The sequence below is a fragment of the Silurus meridionalis genome, chromosome 4 (assembly GCF_014805685.1).
Source record: "Silurus meridionalis isolate SWU-2019-XX chromosome 4, ASM1480568v1, whole genome shotgun sequence".
NCBI classification, from domain to species: Eukaryota; Metazoa; Chordata; class Actinopteri; order Siluriformes; family Siluridae; genus Silurus; species Silurus meridionalis.
This window is the reverse complement of record NC_060887.1, coordinates 32,483,435-32,499,696: the sequence shown is the minus strand read 5'-3', so window position 1 is coordinate 32,499,696 and position 16,262 is coordinate 32,483,435. Positions and strand designations below refer to the sequence as shown.

At 38.5% G+C, this 16,262-nt stretch overlaps 2 protein-coding genes across 3 annotated transcripts in view; one reads left to right on the top strand and one right to left on the bottom strand.

The window, feature by feature from the left end:
• Positions 1-5,903, bottom strand: part of fars2 (phenylalanyl-tRNA synthetase 2, mitochondrial) — a 158,851-nt gene extending 152,948 nt beyond the window's left edge. Inside the window, exons 1-4 of one of the 2 annotated variants that reach the window (XM_046847393.1) lie at positions 5,795-5,903; positions 1,958-2,065; positions 1,633-1,813; positions 1,426-1,525 (exon numbers count right to left, since the gene is read on the bottom strand). In XM_046847393.1, the coding sequence (XP_046703349.1) occupies positions 1,426-1,458 (33 nt within the window). In that variant the 5' untranslated portion in view covers positions 1,459-1,525; positions 1,633-1,813; positions 1,958-2,065; positions 5,795-5,903. The remainder of the gene's footprint in view (positions 1-1,425; positions 1,526-1,632; positions 1,814-1,957; positions 2,066-5,794) is intronic. The other variant, XM_046847394.1, reaches the window with a different exon arrangement.
• Positions 5,904-5,990: 87 nt separating this feature from the next.
• LOC124384487 (LYR motif-containing protein 4B) overlaps positions 5,991-16,262 on the top strand; it is a 53,111-nt gene continuing 42,839 nt past the window's right edge. Inside the window, exon 1 of the mRNA XM_046847396.1 lies at positions 5,991-6,130. Within this exon, the coding sequence (XP_046703352.1) occupies positions 6,045-6,130 (86 nt within the window). The 5' untranslated portion in view covers positions 5,991-6,044. The remainder of the gene's footprint in view (positions 6,131-16,262) is intronic.

Here is a 16,262-nt window from a genome sequence, read left to right as displayed (position 1 = left end):
ACACATGGTGCATCTCCACACCTTCCGCTTGAGGATGTCCAACAGGTGATAAATAGGGTTCAGGTCTGGAGACATTCTTGGCCACTTAATCACCTTCAGCTTCCTCAGCAAGGCAGTTGTCATCTTGGCGGTGTGTTTGTTTATAAAACTACTACCGTTCAGCTCAGTTTCTAAAGGGTCATTTTCTGCCTCAGAATGTACATGTTGGAATCCATGTTTCCTTCAATGAACCACAGCTCCCCAGTTCCAGCAGCACTCATGCAGCCCCAGACCATGATACTACCACCACCATGCTTGACTGTAGGTGAGACATTTTTTTTTGGTTCTCCTCAACAGGGCGTTAAAACACATGCACACCATCTGGGATGTTCTACAGCAAACTGCTTGTGGGCTTTCTTGTGAGCCAGCTTCAGAAGAGGCTTCCTTCTGGGACGACGGCCTACAAACCAACTTGGCAACTGTACTGTAACTCAGTTTCAGGTTGTTTCCGATCTTCTAATAGCCTCTGCATCTTTGTGAAGAACAGCAATTTTACTTCTCTAATCCTCAGAGAGTCTTTATCATGAGGTGCCATGTTGAACATCCAGTAGTCAGTATGAGAGAATTGTACTCAAAGCACCAAATTTAAACTGCTTTAATACAAGACACACACATTTGTATGGTCCTGTGAAGCAGACAGAAAAAATGAACATGATGAATAGGTCATGTGGCTTTGCATGATTACACAAAACAGCTGTTATAATTTGAGGTGTACTCACTTTTGTTGGCAGTTATTTTTAAAGTAATGGCTGTATGTTGAGTTATTTTAAGAGGATCTGTACTGCTATACAAGCTTTACATTTGCTACTCTAAAATGTACCCAAGTTTTATTTCTATAGTATTGTTTCTTTAGAATACATTCTAAAATGGTTGCTGGAATGTGAGTGGTGTTCTCACTTTTGTGATATACTGAATATTCAGTAGGAACAGCAATGCTGTAGATTTGAACAGTTACACAAGAATGCTGTGAGAACTCAGCAGCGTGTGAGTATGATGCTGCAAAGATACGCAATAAGATGTGTGACGTTCGATAAAAATAAAACAGAACTATTTATAAGTCGTGCTGTAGCATTATTATCTCTTCTACTGCAATACAACACTTACTAATAATTCAGTAATAAGGTGATTGTCTATCCCTCGTCTTTTTTTTAAATATATATTTATGTCACCATTGCTTTTTATATAAGGTGCAGCCTTTGGTATTAGATAGAATACCTGACCAGCTCACATGAGTTTTTAAAAACTTGTATTATTTCAACAAAGCGAAATATAAATAAAAAAATGTACTTCACAAAATTTTTATATGCAACATCTTACTATTTACATTTACACTACATTTCAGACAAAAACATGCCGTTCCTATACACTTTAAAGTGAACGCACAACCTGTTGCAACCTCAGAACCATAACCCTCTGCATTTAAAAGATGGCAGCTATGGAGATATCTTGCTTGCTTCCATTTTATAGTCCTTTCATGCCTTTGTCTCTAAAAAAAACAACAACAAAAAAAAAAACTTACACACATTGAATTGTGTGAATTGTGAAGTTCTCATAGATAAGAAAAGAATGAAAGAAAGGTGTTTAAACATATACTTTATACTTGAAACTCTTCCTTTGCGTATCCCAGCGATGTTAGGAAGCTGGGATTAGAGTGCACGGTCAGACATGATACAACACCCCTAGAGGACAGAGGGTTAAGGGCCTTGCGCAGGGGCCCGATAGTGACAGCTTGCCGATACTGAGACTTCCAATCAGTGACCAGAAGCCTGTAGATCTTTATATATATATATATATATATATATATATATATATATATATATATATATATATATATATATACATACACATTGCATATAAAATAAGTATTTTTTTTGTGCTTCAACTCAATTACAAACTAAAAATGAACACTTTTACTCACGTATAGGACTGATGTATGTCCTCCACTTTTCAATAAAACAACAACAGTCCTAATACAGAGCCTTGTGGGATGCCATATTATACCAGCCCATAGTACACACTTGAATCCCTGTCCAACAAAAATTACAAGAAATCTTGTTCAAATCAAGTTTAATTCAGTCATGGAACTTGTTTTAAAAAGAATACATTGCTTAGAAATAATAAATAAACTGCTCTATTGAAAAGTGAGCATGACCAGAAGCCATCCATATAGAAACCAATCACCATTAAACTGTATTATTCATTCATATTAGACTGATCCACCTTTTTTGGGATAACAGACTATTTCAGAGGCTGTTCTGCCTTGCACATTATATATATCATGTTGATCTACACAGGTGAAGTCATTATTCTTCTCTTAACACAACTAAATGTGAAATGACAGAAAAACCACGTCTGGGAAATACACAAACAAACAATCCCCATCCGGCATTATCAATCATCATTTAGGAAGCGTGCTTTTTTCCTCTTCTCTGACATCTTAACTCTGGGCGTCATCGCTTTTGCTAATTGGGCCTCTAAATGAGCAATCAATCGTCTCTATTGACCTCGTTCACAGCTCTCTGCTCTGACCCACCGCTGCTCCTGACCTTTGCAGTCAAAGGCGGCACATCTGCAAACAGGACGCGTCCGTGACCTTTCTCCATCGAGAGCAGAAGAGTGTGCAGCCTTTAAATCTCTTTTCCCCCTCCGTCTCACTGAGCACATCTCATCACAATCATGTATCATGAACACGACATCGATCTCCGCGGGTCAAAGCACAATCCAATCATTAAGCAGCATGGGGAAAGAGACACATTGCTCACAAGACAGAGTGAAAAGCAACACTGGGTTTTTCATAAAGCTGATCAGGCTTGGCCTCGTCTGGCATTTTGTAGTGAAAAAAGAAATAAAAATCACACAGAGTGGAATAATGCAGAGGAAATTAGTGTATGGTAATTCGAAAAAGAGAATGGGACATCCGGCGAGACATCTGATGAAGCCAGGAGACATGTTTCAATATTAAACTTGCATATCTTAGGAATCACCTATCCTTTTGTTATGGTTAATATATATATATGATTTGGCACATGTTTTTACGCTGGGATGCCCTTCCTAACGCAACCCTCCCCATTTATCCGAGCTTGGGATCGGCACCAAGGCTTGTGCAACCCTAATGGCTGGGGTTGGTTCCCTGACCAGGGATCGAAACCCTGGCTGCAGCGGTGAGAGTGCCGCATCCTTAACACTAGACCACCAGGGGACCCCCTGAATCACTGAATTACCTACACTGAACTGAATCTGGCTATAAATGTGTATAGAGTGTATGATAATGTCTCTTTTCACACTCAGTGGTTCCTGGACAGTCTCCAGATCCACTACGGATAAATGGAGAAAAATGGATGAATGAATGAATTATTTTCATTATTTATTTATTTTTCCAGTCACATGAGTTACATCAGAGCTTCTGTAAGTCAAGTTCTACAGAACACACATACAAACATATACTGTACACACATACATTGCACGCCAAAAGTTTGGAAACACCTAGACTCTTTTTGGTTTTTGTGAAATATGCATGTTCCTTTTGTTTTTGTGCACCTAGGTAGAAGGCTAAAAACATTAACTGGAAAGAAGTATCCAAATTTGACATTTTTGGCTCTAACAGAAGAACTTATTTAAGACATAGGACAGAACACAGGATGTTAGCAGATTGCCTCACCCCCACAGTCAAACATGGGGGTGGAAGCTTAATGGTTTGGGGTTGTTTTGGAGTAGAGAGAGTCCGGGTAAAAGGAATACGGAATCAACATGGCTCCCATTTCAGACTTCGACACCATGCAATTCCGTCTGGACTGCAGCTACAGCAACTGGAGCCAACTTCACCATACACCATTACAATGAACCAAAGCATACGTCCAAGATCTTTAAGTGTTATATAAAGAGCAAACATTTAGCTGGAGTGTGATCTATCATGGAATGGCCTACCCAGTCACTGCACCTAAATCCTATTGAACTGCTCTGGAATGAACTGGATCACAAGGTGAGTGACAAAGTATTTCAGAGAAACAAACTGTCCGGATGCCAAGAGTGTGTAAAGCTGTTATTCATGTAAAATATGAATATAAAGTTTACCATCAGTACATTTATAGATTTGTTTGGTCAAAGTAAATCTTCATACCATTATATTACCTAGTTTGTAGCATATAAACTAAAGAAGCATGCATGTGATACATTCAAAAGTTTTGTTTAGAGGTTAAAAGTAAAACTCTCAGAGCTTGTGTAATTTTTACTTTACATAGGGTTGAACTCAAGCAGATTGAAAACTAACTATAATGTTACTTAAGCAAAATCTGTGTAAACGTGTCATTTCATGAACTTTAAAAACACAATTATTTATAAAAAATAAATAAAAAAAAAACAGGCATTTTAGAAAACTAGTTTGTATGGTGGCAAGTTATTTTCATGCCAGCTAATATCTGAGAGATTGGGATTTCAGACATTGTTGAAGCCTTAGCTGCACTTTTCTCTGTGTTTATCAGTTTCTGTGAAAGAGGCAATAAATTATGGTTAGAAACTAAATTCAGTGTGACTGCCGGCAAACGGCTAATGCCCTTTTAATTTTATAGTTCAAGGAAAAGAAAAGAAAAGAAAAGAAAAGGCAAAAAAAATGACGCTGTTTTCATGTGCAATTGCACCCTCACTTATATTTGTAGATCTTGTTGCATGCCAGAATATAAATAAGAGAAAGTGCACTAGGCCCAAATACGGTTGCAAAGGAGTGTAAAATGTCTGGTAAATTTCCAGAAACTTTCCAGGAACTTTCAATTGGAACTTCTAGGGAATTTGTAAAATATTCAAATTTAACTAATGAATGGGAATTTATGAGCATGAATTAGAGATTTGAGTAAATGTATATAAACTGTATTATATACAAACATAAATAAAAAACATTTTGTTTGCTCATAAGCTGACATGCATGCAAACCAATACAGATAAAAAAAAATGACAAAAGCTTACACACAGCTAAGGAAGTTTTAAACATAAATGTATGTGATATTGATGCAATTTAAATGAATTACATTATTGTGTGTGCGGGATTAAAGAAATGATCTGCGTTATGTTATGGAGAAACGCACAGTGCATGTAGGGGGTAGGTGGCCTCAATGGTCCTGCTATAAGTGTGCTGAGTGCATGTGATTGGTGAATGTGCAGGGTAGAAATTCAAATGAAATTGCATTCAATCTGGTCGTTTTAAACAAAATTATCCTGGAAGATTTTTTCCAACTATATTTAAGATCCCTGATACAGGCTACCCGGAAATTTTGTGAATTCCCATTTTATTCTTACTAATTCCAACTAAGGGGCAACTCTTACCCCAAACCTACAAACCTGTACAGCTGTACACTCTTACAAAAAGTTTGCATTTAGTCTAAACTTCTATAAATTAGATATAAAAAACATGAAACCTTGTGTGTAAACAAGCATATATGAAAATGTAGAAATGAAGGAAAACAGTGTTTGAGTTCAATCCACACTTCGATATCATGTTCCTGAGAATTACATACATGCATCAACATTTGATAGATAAATTCAGTATATAAGGTTCCTATTATTCACGTGTAGTGTCTCTAAGCGTGTTAGTGATCAGTGGAGGTCCCTGGTAAAGAGCATGAAGAGTGCAGAAGGACCATCAAAAGTAATGCACTGATTAATCACTGCACACAATCATAGTATTGAGAGTATGTTTATAAAATTTTTTTTTGCTAAATACTTTAACTCCAATTTTAAGCAGTATTTCTGAATCTTAGACACTCACCTCTTCCTGGGTCGGGTGCTATGTTTTTAAGAGAGCCAATCATTCGCCTGAACTATATTAAAAACAATTTGTATGTTTTAAACTTTTCTAATCTTAGTATAATTTACTATTTTAAATTATGTTTATGAAAATCTTATTTATAAAAACTCTGCGCTTTTTGAAGTGAATTTATTTTAATAAAATGTCTAACATTTAGTTCAGGCGCTTTGTTAGAAGGCAATCCGGGGTCCTGATTTGACAGTGAGGAAAGATGGCGGCGCCCAGCAGAACGCAGGTGTTGGCGCTGTATCGCATGCTTTTGAAGGAAAGCAACAAATTTCCTTCGTACAACTACAGGTAATAGTGCAGGCTTTATATTATAGTGTTTTGTAATAGTTGGTAAGGAAATCCATGCTCTTCCAGGTTGCACTATTATATACTTGGTGAACGAAATGGATACGATGAAGCTTTTAGCGCAATTAAATAGATAGTATTCAATACAATGGAGAGATGTAATCACTTATTGAAGACAATTCATCAGCTTCAGTATTCCAAAATTAATTTAAATTTCCAGGCGTTTTTGTCTTGTAATCAGGAACGCACGTTTATGTTGGGATGGTTGTGACGTTGTTTGTTGGGTCACGTGACAAGTGGTGCCCATAGTACACAAACCAAGTAGATGAGTTAAAGTGGAGATACACAGGGTATAATATCACATCGTTTTAAACTTTTACTTTAGTTAAACTACAAAATTATTTGCCTTCAAATGTACTTAAGTATCCAAAGTACTATGATTTATTACGGCTGTAATGTTTCCATTATCATTTTTATCACAAGACTCTTTGCTTCATCACCTCAGTTTATGTGAAAAGACTCTAATGTGACTCTTAACACACCGATCTATTAATAGAATGATATTAATAAGTCAAATACTGATTAATATCTATTCAAATTATCATGAGCCCAAAATATTCTTTTCAACTACTTCAGAAAAATTGTGCAAATAAGCTCACGGGGGTTGTGGCAAATCAGAGTCAGGAGTTTCTTCATCATTTATTCCTCTCAAAATGTTCTGCTTGATGTTGAACTGATGCTGAACTGTAGGTTGGTAGTAAGTTATACCCCACGTGCCAGAGTATTGCTGTGCAAGGGGACAATTTTGAAGGTGATAGTGTATAAAAGTCGATATATTAAGCCCTTTCTTGTAAAAACCTTACCACCATAAGCCACAATACAGCTGTCCAAACATAGGGTTGTTTTCCTGTGCCACATTTGGAGACTCAGAATTGTAGAGTAGATGTAAATACACCCCAAGGCTGCATCTCTGACTTGGTGGTTTGTTTAGTGTCACTTGTGTGTGTTAATCAGATTTGCAATAGATGTTAATGGTGTCAAAGCTCATTCATAGTAAGGACATGTCAATCTAATAGAACACAAACTATTGCTTTGGATTGAGTTCACATCCTATCCTAAGTTCAACTGCTCACATTGTACCCTCTACCATGCCATAATGACAGCGGTTTAAGCGAGCTGCTTAGTTTGTTCAGTCCATGTTGTGCTTGTGTATCAGGCAGAGAAGAACCTTAGTTACACGGGGAACCAACACTGACCTGTTTGGGCTTATAGACTCAGAGATTGAAGTGACAACAAATGATGTCTACAAAGAAGCCAACCAGGTTGTGCCCCATGCCTGCTGTAGAGTAGACGCCTCTGATGATGCCACCCCTGTAGCTGCCACAGACCTTGAACTGCAGCAGAAGGAGAGTCAGAAGTACAGAAGTATCTCTGAACTTGTGATGGAAAGGTTGGGTGATTTTAGCGACTCGATTCTTTGAATCTCGTTCATCAAATATTGAACGAGTCTTTTTGTTTATTTTTTTAAAGTCATTTTGTTCTTTTAATCCTTTAATTGCCTCCATAAGTGGTGGTGTCATCTGACAAAAGAACGACTCATGAGATGAACTACTCAATTCTTTTTCCTTTGTAATGCACTGAATAGTATATATGGGAGTCACTTCATTAAAGAACAAATGACTCGGACTAGAAGGGGCGAGAGGGAATATACTCGTTTCTGTCTTTGAGAAAATAACCTACAGAGAGTACGCGTTCTTTTGAGTCACATTAAAGACTTATTCAAAATGAACGAATGTTTCATGAACAACAGATCTATGCTCTCGACTTTCCAATAGAAAGCTAGCATAGAAGTGCCTGATTTAATAAATCATATCAGAAATAGATACCCCTCTTGAGTGTAGGAGTAACTGATTTGCACTCTACCTCTTAGAAGTCATTTTTGAAGACATACAGTACCAGTCAGATTTGTATTTGTCATACCTGGGAATGGATCTGATTAAATTGGTTGTACCGTATAGGAATAAGATTGGTGGTAGCTTAGTGGTTAAGCCATTGGTCTTTGGACCAGAAGGTCATGAGTTCTGGGTTCCCTCTTCTGGGCTTCATGAGCATGGGCCTCAACTCCTACACTGCTCAGTAAATGTAAATGTAAAACACCTGAGGTACGGTGCATGCCAAGTCCTGCAGAGCCCTAACCGTTGAATTAGCTCATTAATTTGTTATCTTGCTGGTTGGATCTGCGTAATATATTTATTTCCGCTCTGAAGTATTTAAAAACCCATTTTCGTGTTTTACACTAAGCCGACACTCCGGATGATTTCTGGAATTCAGAATCGAGGGAACCAGCAATTAACTACTCCACACACACAGCGGGGAGAATTCAAACGAGTTGCTGTTTCCCGAGATTCTGACGGAGAAGACGATTAATCAGAGCTGCTGTGGGACGAGAGACGAACATGCTGAGGCAGAGATGGCTCTGTATAACCTGTGGATTATGAAATCGTCTGTCACGGCAGGTGACTGGGTTTTATTACTGTGTGCAGCGCTGCTCTGTGCACATAAAACCCCCCAGACTCTGCATCCAGCGCGTGTTCTCGCGGATGATATCTGCTGAAGCAGCATGTTGTGTTTGGCAAATAGCCTGTGTGGATGTTCAGAAGGAGGAATGTAGGAAGTGTTGGTTGTGTTTCGACCTGTGGGAATGGGATTTTTGTGTGTGTTGAGCAATGCACACATTGGGAAGCTGTGAATAAAACAAAGGGATCGAGTACAGTCATTTGATCTTAATCTCAAATAATATTGAAGGGTTTTAATCCAGTTCATACGGCATGGGTCACTTTAGAAACGATCCGAGTTGAGAAACGGTCCAAATTGGTTGAATTCAAACGTTTAAAAACGGGTACGTTTGCGTTTTCTTATGGTGTGTTTTATTGGATTACAGATGATTAGATGAATACAGTACATTTCAATGGCAACAACATCAGCAGCTAAACATACTGAAGTAGGAATCGCATTGATTTTTCGATCTTATCGCAGGTTATTTACTAGCTAATAATCATCCCTGCATCGTTTTATACTGCAACGATCTCCACAGCGTGCATCAATCCATGCATTTTGCCTCGGGACGCCGCAGTTTAACGTCTGACATCTGATACAGATTGCAGTCGCGTGACTTGTCTTTAACCTTTCTTACTGCCTGCATCCGATTTAATACACTGATGCTCACCTTACAAAGTCAAAAATGGACCAGCAGCCCTCAACCTCTCAGCACTTATCTCACAGCTCCTACCCCACACACTCTCGAATCTGACACAATCATCTCTCAGGGTACAAGAAGCCATGCTTCTGGACTATTTTCTGTTTTTGCCATCGCAGCCGCTTAATCTCTAGCGGTCTTCAGACCACGTCTAGCTTTTTGAGATTGAGATTTCATTTTAAAAAAGAACAAATAAGCTCATAGCTAATTTTTTTCGTAACATAGTTTGAGACGACGGTATTGTTAGACCGTCCTAATGAACCAGCATTAGTATGTATTTATTGTTGGAGACTTCAGAGCACTTTGTAAGTCACTCTGGATGTATTTAAATGTGCATTGGTTAGCGCAATGTTTAACTGACCAGAATGTTGTGAGTTAATCAACCCAGCACTGCTCCTGGAGGGTCTTCTGAGCAAAGCTCCGTATTTGTTGTACAAATACAGTGGTGGAGAAAGTAGACCATTCATGTACTTCTGTAAAAGTACAAATGTATTAATAAAGATATACTTTCATTATAATATAAATTAAAAGGTAGGTGATCTTACTATAAATGTGATACAATGTGCTGTATATCTGCGAATTTACGCATAATTCATCTCGCTATATTCTTGCAAATGTTTTCTGTGCGTGTTTAGAGCGCGTGGGAGGACGATTTATGGTTTAAACAATAAAAAAAAAAAGCATTTTTTTGGTTTATCGCGTTTTTTTCTTTTAGCGCCGGCGATGTTGGAACGTAACCAAAGCGATAAACGGGGATTACTGTATATATGTACAAGTATACATATGTATATACAATAAACGTATTATGGTAGTGCAAATGTCCCATTTATTTCAAATATCACTAATAATACAGATAAGGTGCAAATGTAAATATGAGTAAATAAAGTGTCGCTAAACGTGCAAAAAGGCAACATGAAGTAGAGTGTTGTAATTTGTGCAGTAAGAGGCATCACGAAAAAGTTTACAATTTAAAAATCTACATTTAAGGCCGTAGAAAGTGCTGTTCTATGTCACAAATCATTTGTAACCAAATATATTTTCGAATGTTTTGTTTGTTTTGTTTCAGTGGTGTTGGGGTTCTTTATTTTGCTCGTCCAAATATAATTCGCTGTATTACAACTACAAATAAAAACACGCTATTGTTCACTCTCGCCAGACCCGTAAGGTTAATTTTTAAAATATTATAAGATATATAATATTACGTTACAGTGGAGTGAAGTAAAAGTTGTCCAAAATTAAAATGCCCTGATAAAGCCCAACTATGAAAAAGTGAAATTATTTCATTACTGCCAACTTCTGTATAAATAAGATAAATGTTCGTAAATTGTTTCGTGTGCATAAAGGCTCTGGCATGGAGAAGCTGGTGTTGGATCTGTGATGGTCGCAAATGTTGAGCTATTTTATAAGGTGCTCAGTAGCTCCTAGTTTTATAACCAGAATGACTGAGTAAGACTGTAGAAAGAACATTACTTATAATCTTACACTCCAGTGCTCATGTTAGTTCTCACTCTCCAGTGTTCTGTATTGTTTAAAGACTACAATCACACTCTTGATGTCACCCAAATGAGGATGGGTTCCCCTTTTGAGTCTGGTTCCTCTTAAGGTTTCTTTCTCATAACATCTAAGGGAGTTTTTCCTTGCCACAGTCGCCACGGCTGCTCATCAGTGATAAATACACATCATTCACCTTAACTGTTGATTTGTGTAAAGCTGCTTTGAGACAATGTCTGTTGTGAAAAGCGCTATAGAAATAAACTTGACTTGACTTGATTGAACGTGGTACGGTTTATCACTCTGCAAAAAGTCAAACAGAATGAATAAGAGATTTATTTTGTATTTTCCTAATATCTCTTGACCCCTCCTCTAACCACCCCTTTTTTCACAATCACTTCAATAGACTAGCATATCTGCTCGGACACTATATAGACAAACGTATTGGAACACCTGACTTCTCTAGCTTTTGTCTATATTTGTGGAACTCAAGTGTGTTATAAAATTTTTCAGTGTTCTGAATTTCATCAGTCAAATCAGAACGTTTAGGATTCTGAGGCTTGGAGACAGAAAAGGTGTAGAGAGATATCAGGTGCTCTGTAACCTTTGACGCTTCTGTGTTCGGACACTGAAGGATTTGAAAACGATGGTATTATGAAACACGACATTATATAACTGCTAAGGTCTTAAAGATGTTTTTAAGTAATATATATATTTATTTAAAAAGAAGAAGAAATGAGGCAGGGTATCAGCTTCTTTTTAATAAAACCAAAGCTATTTTCCATGAATTTTCAGGTTTGTTTATTCGAAGTGTCACGAAAACCTATTTTCATTTTGCTGAAGTGTCCGTATGCGCGCCGGCCGTTTACTGTACTGCGGGAGATGAAGGCGCCGTGGGCTCGCTCCTGCTCGCAATGCATGCAGCGCATTGTGTAGTAAAACCTGCTAAATTATTCAGCGCCATTATTCACTGGGTGGAAATAACAGGTTTTTGAGGAGCCATTGGAGAGCGTGATATACCTTTAGATGATGGGTTGTTTACCTTTATGCTTAGAGCCTCAAGCATCAGCCGGCAGAGGACGTGAAGAGAATATCTTGGGATTTTTGAGGAGAGCTGGAGAGGGAGGGAGAGAAAAACAGAGGACGAGTGAATGGGAGATAGGAGATACGTAACAGATGGAAAAAAAGGGAGGGTTTTTTTTTATTCTGTTTCAGGTTAAGGAGACGACTGATCTTCAGAGACACGTAAACAGAGATAGAAAGACTCTGGGGAGAAGGATGGGCTTCTTAGCTGATGTTACATATACTGCTGAATCATGGAAGTAGGGCAGCTATTACGTAAAAGCCTCGTCCTCTCTCTGTTCGGGTCTCGTTGAGCCGTGTTGCCTGTGTAATTCGGTTTTGTCGGCGCCACTTAAACAAGTGATCAGGAAGGAAATTCTCCAAAAAGAACACACCCATGTGGTTGAAGACTTCAGAAGTTTGCATTCCAGGGGCAGGATTTGTTTGAAAGTCACACAAATGGGGTTTTGGTTTGAAGATGTGAGAAAAGTAGGTCAGTAAAATGGGTGGAATTAAACAGGTGGAGTTATGAAAGACTTCTTTACACATGAACGACTGTTGGGGGCGTGGCTATAAAATGATTGACAATTCAATGCTATGCTAGTTTTCTGTATTAAGGTGATTGAGAATGCAGCATGGGGTTTAGGAGCATCACATTGCCTTATTGCAGTGCGCTTTGATAAAGGCTGCATGTGAAATGGGACAGAAGATGGAGAAGGACATTAGGAGCTGAAGTCCTCTGCTCTTCCCTCTGGGAGCTGAAGCAGCAGATCGGTGATTCTCATTGCCCTTCTCCATTTGTTCCCTTCGTTTAGGCGGTCAGCCATTTCTATTTATCCGTCATATGAGGCTTTAATGAGTTCGGTGGTTTTAATCGAGTTTAAACTTCTATTTGTTCCCTGCTGTTTTTCTCCACGACCCGAAGTCTGAACGTACTTATGCCGAGTTCCAGTCAGGGATTGCAGCTATATTTCACTCCTTTCTTTTTTTCTTCTTTTGTCTTTTCTTTTGCCTCCATTTTTTTTTATGTCAGCTCCTCTTCTCTTATTCTTTTTTTCATTCTAATTTGTTATTCTTTTCTTCCATCTTTCTACCCTTCCTCTTTTCTTCTCTATTCTTACCAATGCTCTTTTTCTTCTGCCCTCTCCTCTCATCTGTTTTTCTCTCCTCATTTTCCTTTTATCTCTTTATTTCTTCTCTCCTTTTCCTAACCTCTCGTCGACTGCTCTCTCTATCGTTCTCCTCTTATCATCTTCATTCTCCAGTTGTCACCATTTCTCCTCTAATCTTCTCTCTTCATCTCCTCTCCCTCATCTCATCTGCTGTTCTCTCCTTCATTTTCCTTTTATCTCCATTCTTACTCTCCTCTTCCCACATCTGCTGTTCTCTCCATTACTCTCCTCTCCACTTCACACATCTGCTGTTCTCTCCATCACTTTCCTCTTTTATCTCCATTCCTTCACACCTCTCCACTCCTACCCTCTCCTTTCAACTGATGTTCTCTCTTTCATTATCCTCCACTTTTGTCTTCTCTTTTCTTTCTCCTAATCTATTCTCTTTGCCTCTCTACTCTTTTCTTCTGTCTTCAGTTCTCATTTTCTCTCCTCCCCTGTTCTCCCTATTTCCTCTCATATTTTCTTTCAGAAATTATCAGTTCATTCAGAAAGTATTTATTCCGTCTTCAGTGACAACATAATTGGACTGATTCCTTGAGTAATTATAATACAAAAAAATACAAAAGATTTTACAAAGTAATTCCAATACAAAATTATTTGCCTTCATGCACACTATGGAATTCCATTTCTGCCCAAATCCGCCTTTTTTTTCCTCTCAAAATTCCGTTTTTATTCCTTGCAATTCAGAATTGTTTTACTCGCAATTCCGACTTAATTACTTGTAAACATTTAACATTTCTGCTGCATCCACCAGAACTATTCCTTGCGATTCTTCTAGTAACAACAAGATCTCACGGTTTGTAAAAACACGCTTAAAATAGTCTTCTATGATTTTATCCTTTGTTCCACAGATCAGTCTATCTATTTCATTTTCAAAGTGTAAAGCTTTTTGCCACTACGGAGGGGGTGACACTGCCCAATTGGCTATTAAAAAAGAACATCGAGAAATAAAGTCGTAATTACGAGATATAAAGTCGGAATTGCGAGTAAAACAATTCCGCATTGCAGGGAATAAAGTTGGAATTTCAGGCCAGAAAACGACAGAAAGTTTCCAAAGTTTGGGATCATTTCAAACGAAAACAGCGAAAACACAGTAAAATGAGTTTAGTTTATGTTTTTCTTTCAGAAAGTAATTTGAAATTTATTGCCTTTTTTTTTTTTTTTCTTTTAATAAAACAACTGAAATATAACATTTACATAAGTTTTCAGACCTTTTACAACAGTTGAAAATAAGCTCAGGTGCCTCCCAATTTTCTGTTTTTACACCTTGATTTGCGTCTACCTGTGGAAGTTTATTGATTGACCATGACACCTCACTCTATAGAAGCCTCACAGCTGGCAATGCATATCAGACCAAACACAAAGCCATGAGGCAAAAGGAACTGGCTGAAGAGCTCACAAACAGAATTGTTGCAAGGCCCTGATTTAGGGAAGGTCATAATTCTTTAATGGAAGAAACTTAGAACAACCAGGGCTTTACAAAGAGAGGTGACTGAGAATCCAATGGTCACTCTGAATGAGCTCTGGAGATCCTGTGTGGAGATGAGACAAATTTCCAGTAAGATACCAATCTCTGCAGCCCTCCACCAATCTGGGTTTTATGGCAAAGTGGCTTCACGGAAGCCTCTCCTTTAGTGCAAAACCCATGGAAGTCCTCTGAAGGATTTTCAGATTGTGTGTCACAAGATTGTCTGGTTTGATGAAACCAAGATCGAACTGTTTTGCCTCAATTCTTTAGCGTTATATCTGGATAAAGTCAAGCATGGTGGTGGCATCATCATGCTGTAGGGGTGTTTTTCTTTAGCAGGGACTGAGCAGCTGGTCAGGGTTGAGGGGAAGCTGAATAGAGCAAAGTACAGCAATATCCTGAATATAAACCTGTTCCACAGCGCTCAGGACCTCAGACTGCACCAAAGTTTAATATTTCAGCATGACAACAACCCTAAGTACACAGCCAAGACAACACGGGAGTGGATTAGGCGAAAGTCCCGTGAAAGTCCTAGAGTGGTTCAGAGCCCTGACTTGTACCCAAATTACATCTCTGGGGAGACCTGAAAGTGACTGTCCACCGAAGGTCCCACTCCAACCTGATCCAGCTTGAGAGGATTTGCTTTGAAGAATGGCAGAAAATCTCTCAATCCAGGTGTGCAAAGCTTGTGGTGTCATACCCAAATAGACTCGAGGCTATAATTGCTGATAAAGGTGCTTTAACTAAGTACTCAGTAAAAGGTCTGAATACTTGTGTACATGTAATATTTCAGTTTTTTATTTTTTATTTTAAAGAATGTACATTTCTAGAATTCTGTTTTCACTTAGTCATTATGGGGTACTGAGCGTAGATTAATGAGGAAAAAAAATCAACTTGAGCGATTGAATATCAGGCTGCAACATTGAAAAAAGTGAAGGGGGTCTGAATGCAAGGTGGTATCAAAAACCTTTGAGACTAATGGTGCTAAATGGTGCTATTCTCACCATCTTCGTGACTTCGTATGCAATTTTATAATGGACAGCCAGTCCATGGAAATGGAATGGAAATCTGCCACAGAGACGTTTGACATGGCATACGATGATGCTGCAACGGGTTGTTAGAGAGTGGAAGAACATCACTAGAAGACGACGAGAGATCACGAAGACCTCCAACGAGCTCAACCCTCCGAAAAATTGTGTGAGATGATCGTCTGAAATCAATCCACATGATCTCACCCACCCTACTCGCCAGATTTAGCTCCTTCGGCCTTCACCCTCTTCCTGAAGACGAAGATCCAGCTCAAACGTCGCAGTTTTGACACCATTGCTGAGAATCGGCAGAAGGTGCTTGACATGCTTGGAAAAGAAGACTTCCAGAACACATCAAGTGGCAGGAACACTGGATAAGTAAAGTACTTTTGGTAAAAAGAGCTAGTCTCGGACCAGAGGTACAACTTTGGAAATCTCCCCTTTCCTCTTTTCTCACCTCTTTGTCTCTCTTGTGTTTTTAACGACATCGACACCTACTACAGTGGTTTTGACCCGACTCTGCTTATTTAGCCTTTGAAATCGGTCAATGGCTGTAATCTGTCTCATTAATAATACATGGCTCATGTGTTTCCTGCTGAGGTTCTGATTAAATATTAAGGAGCTTTAATTGGTATCACTTTACACACTGATGAAG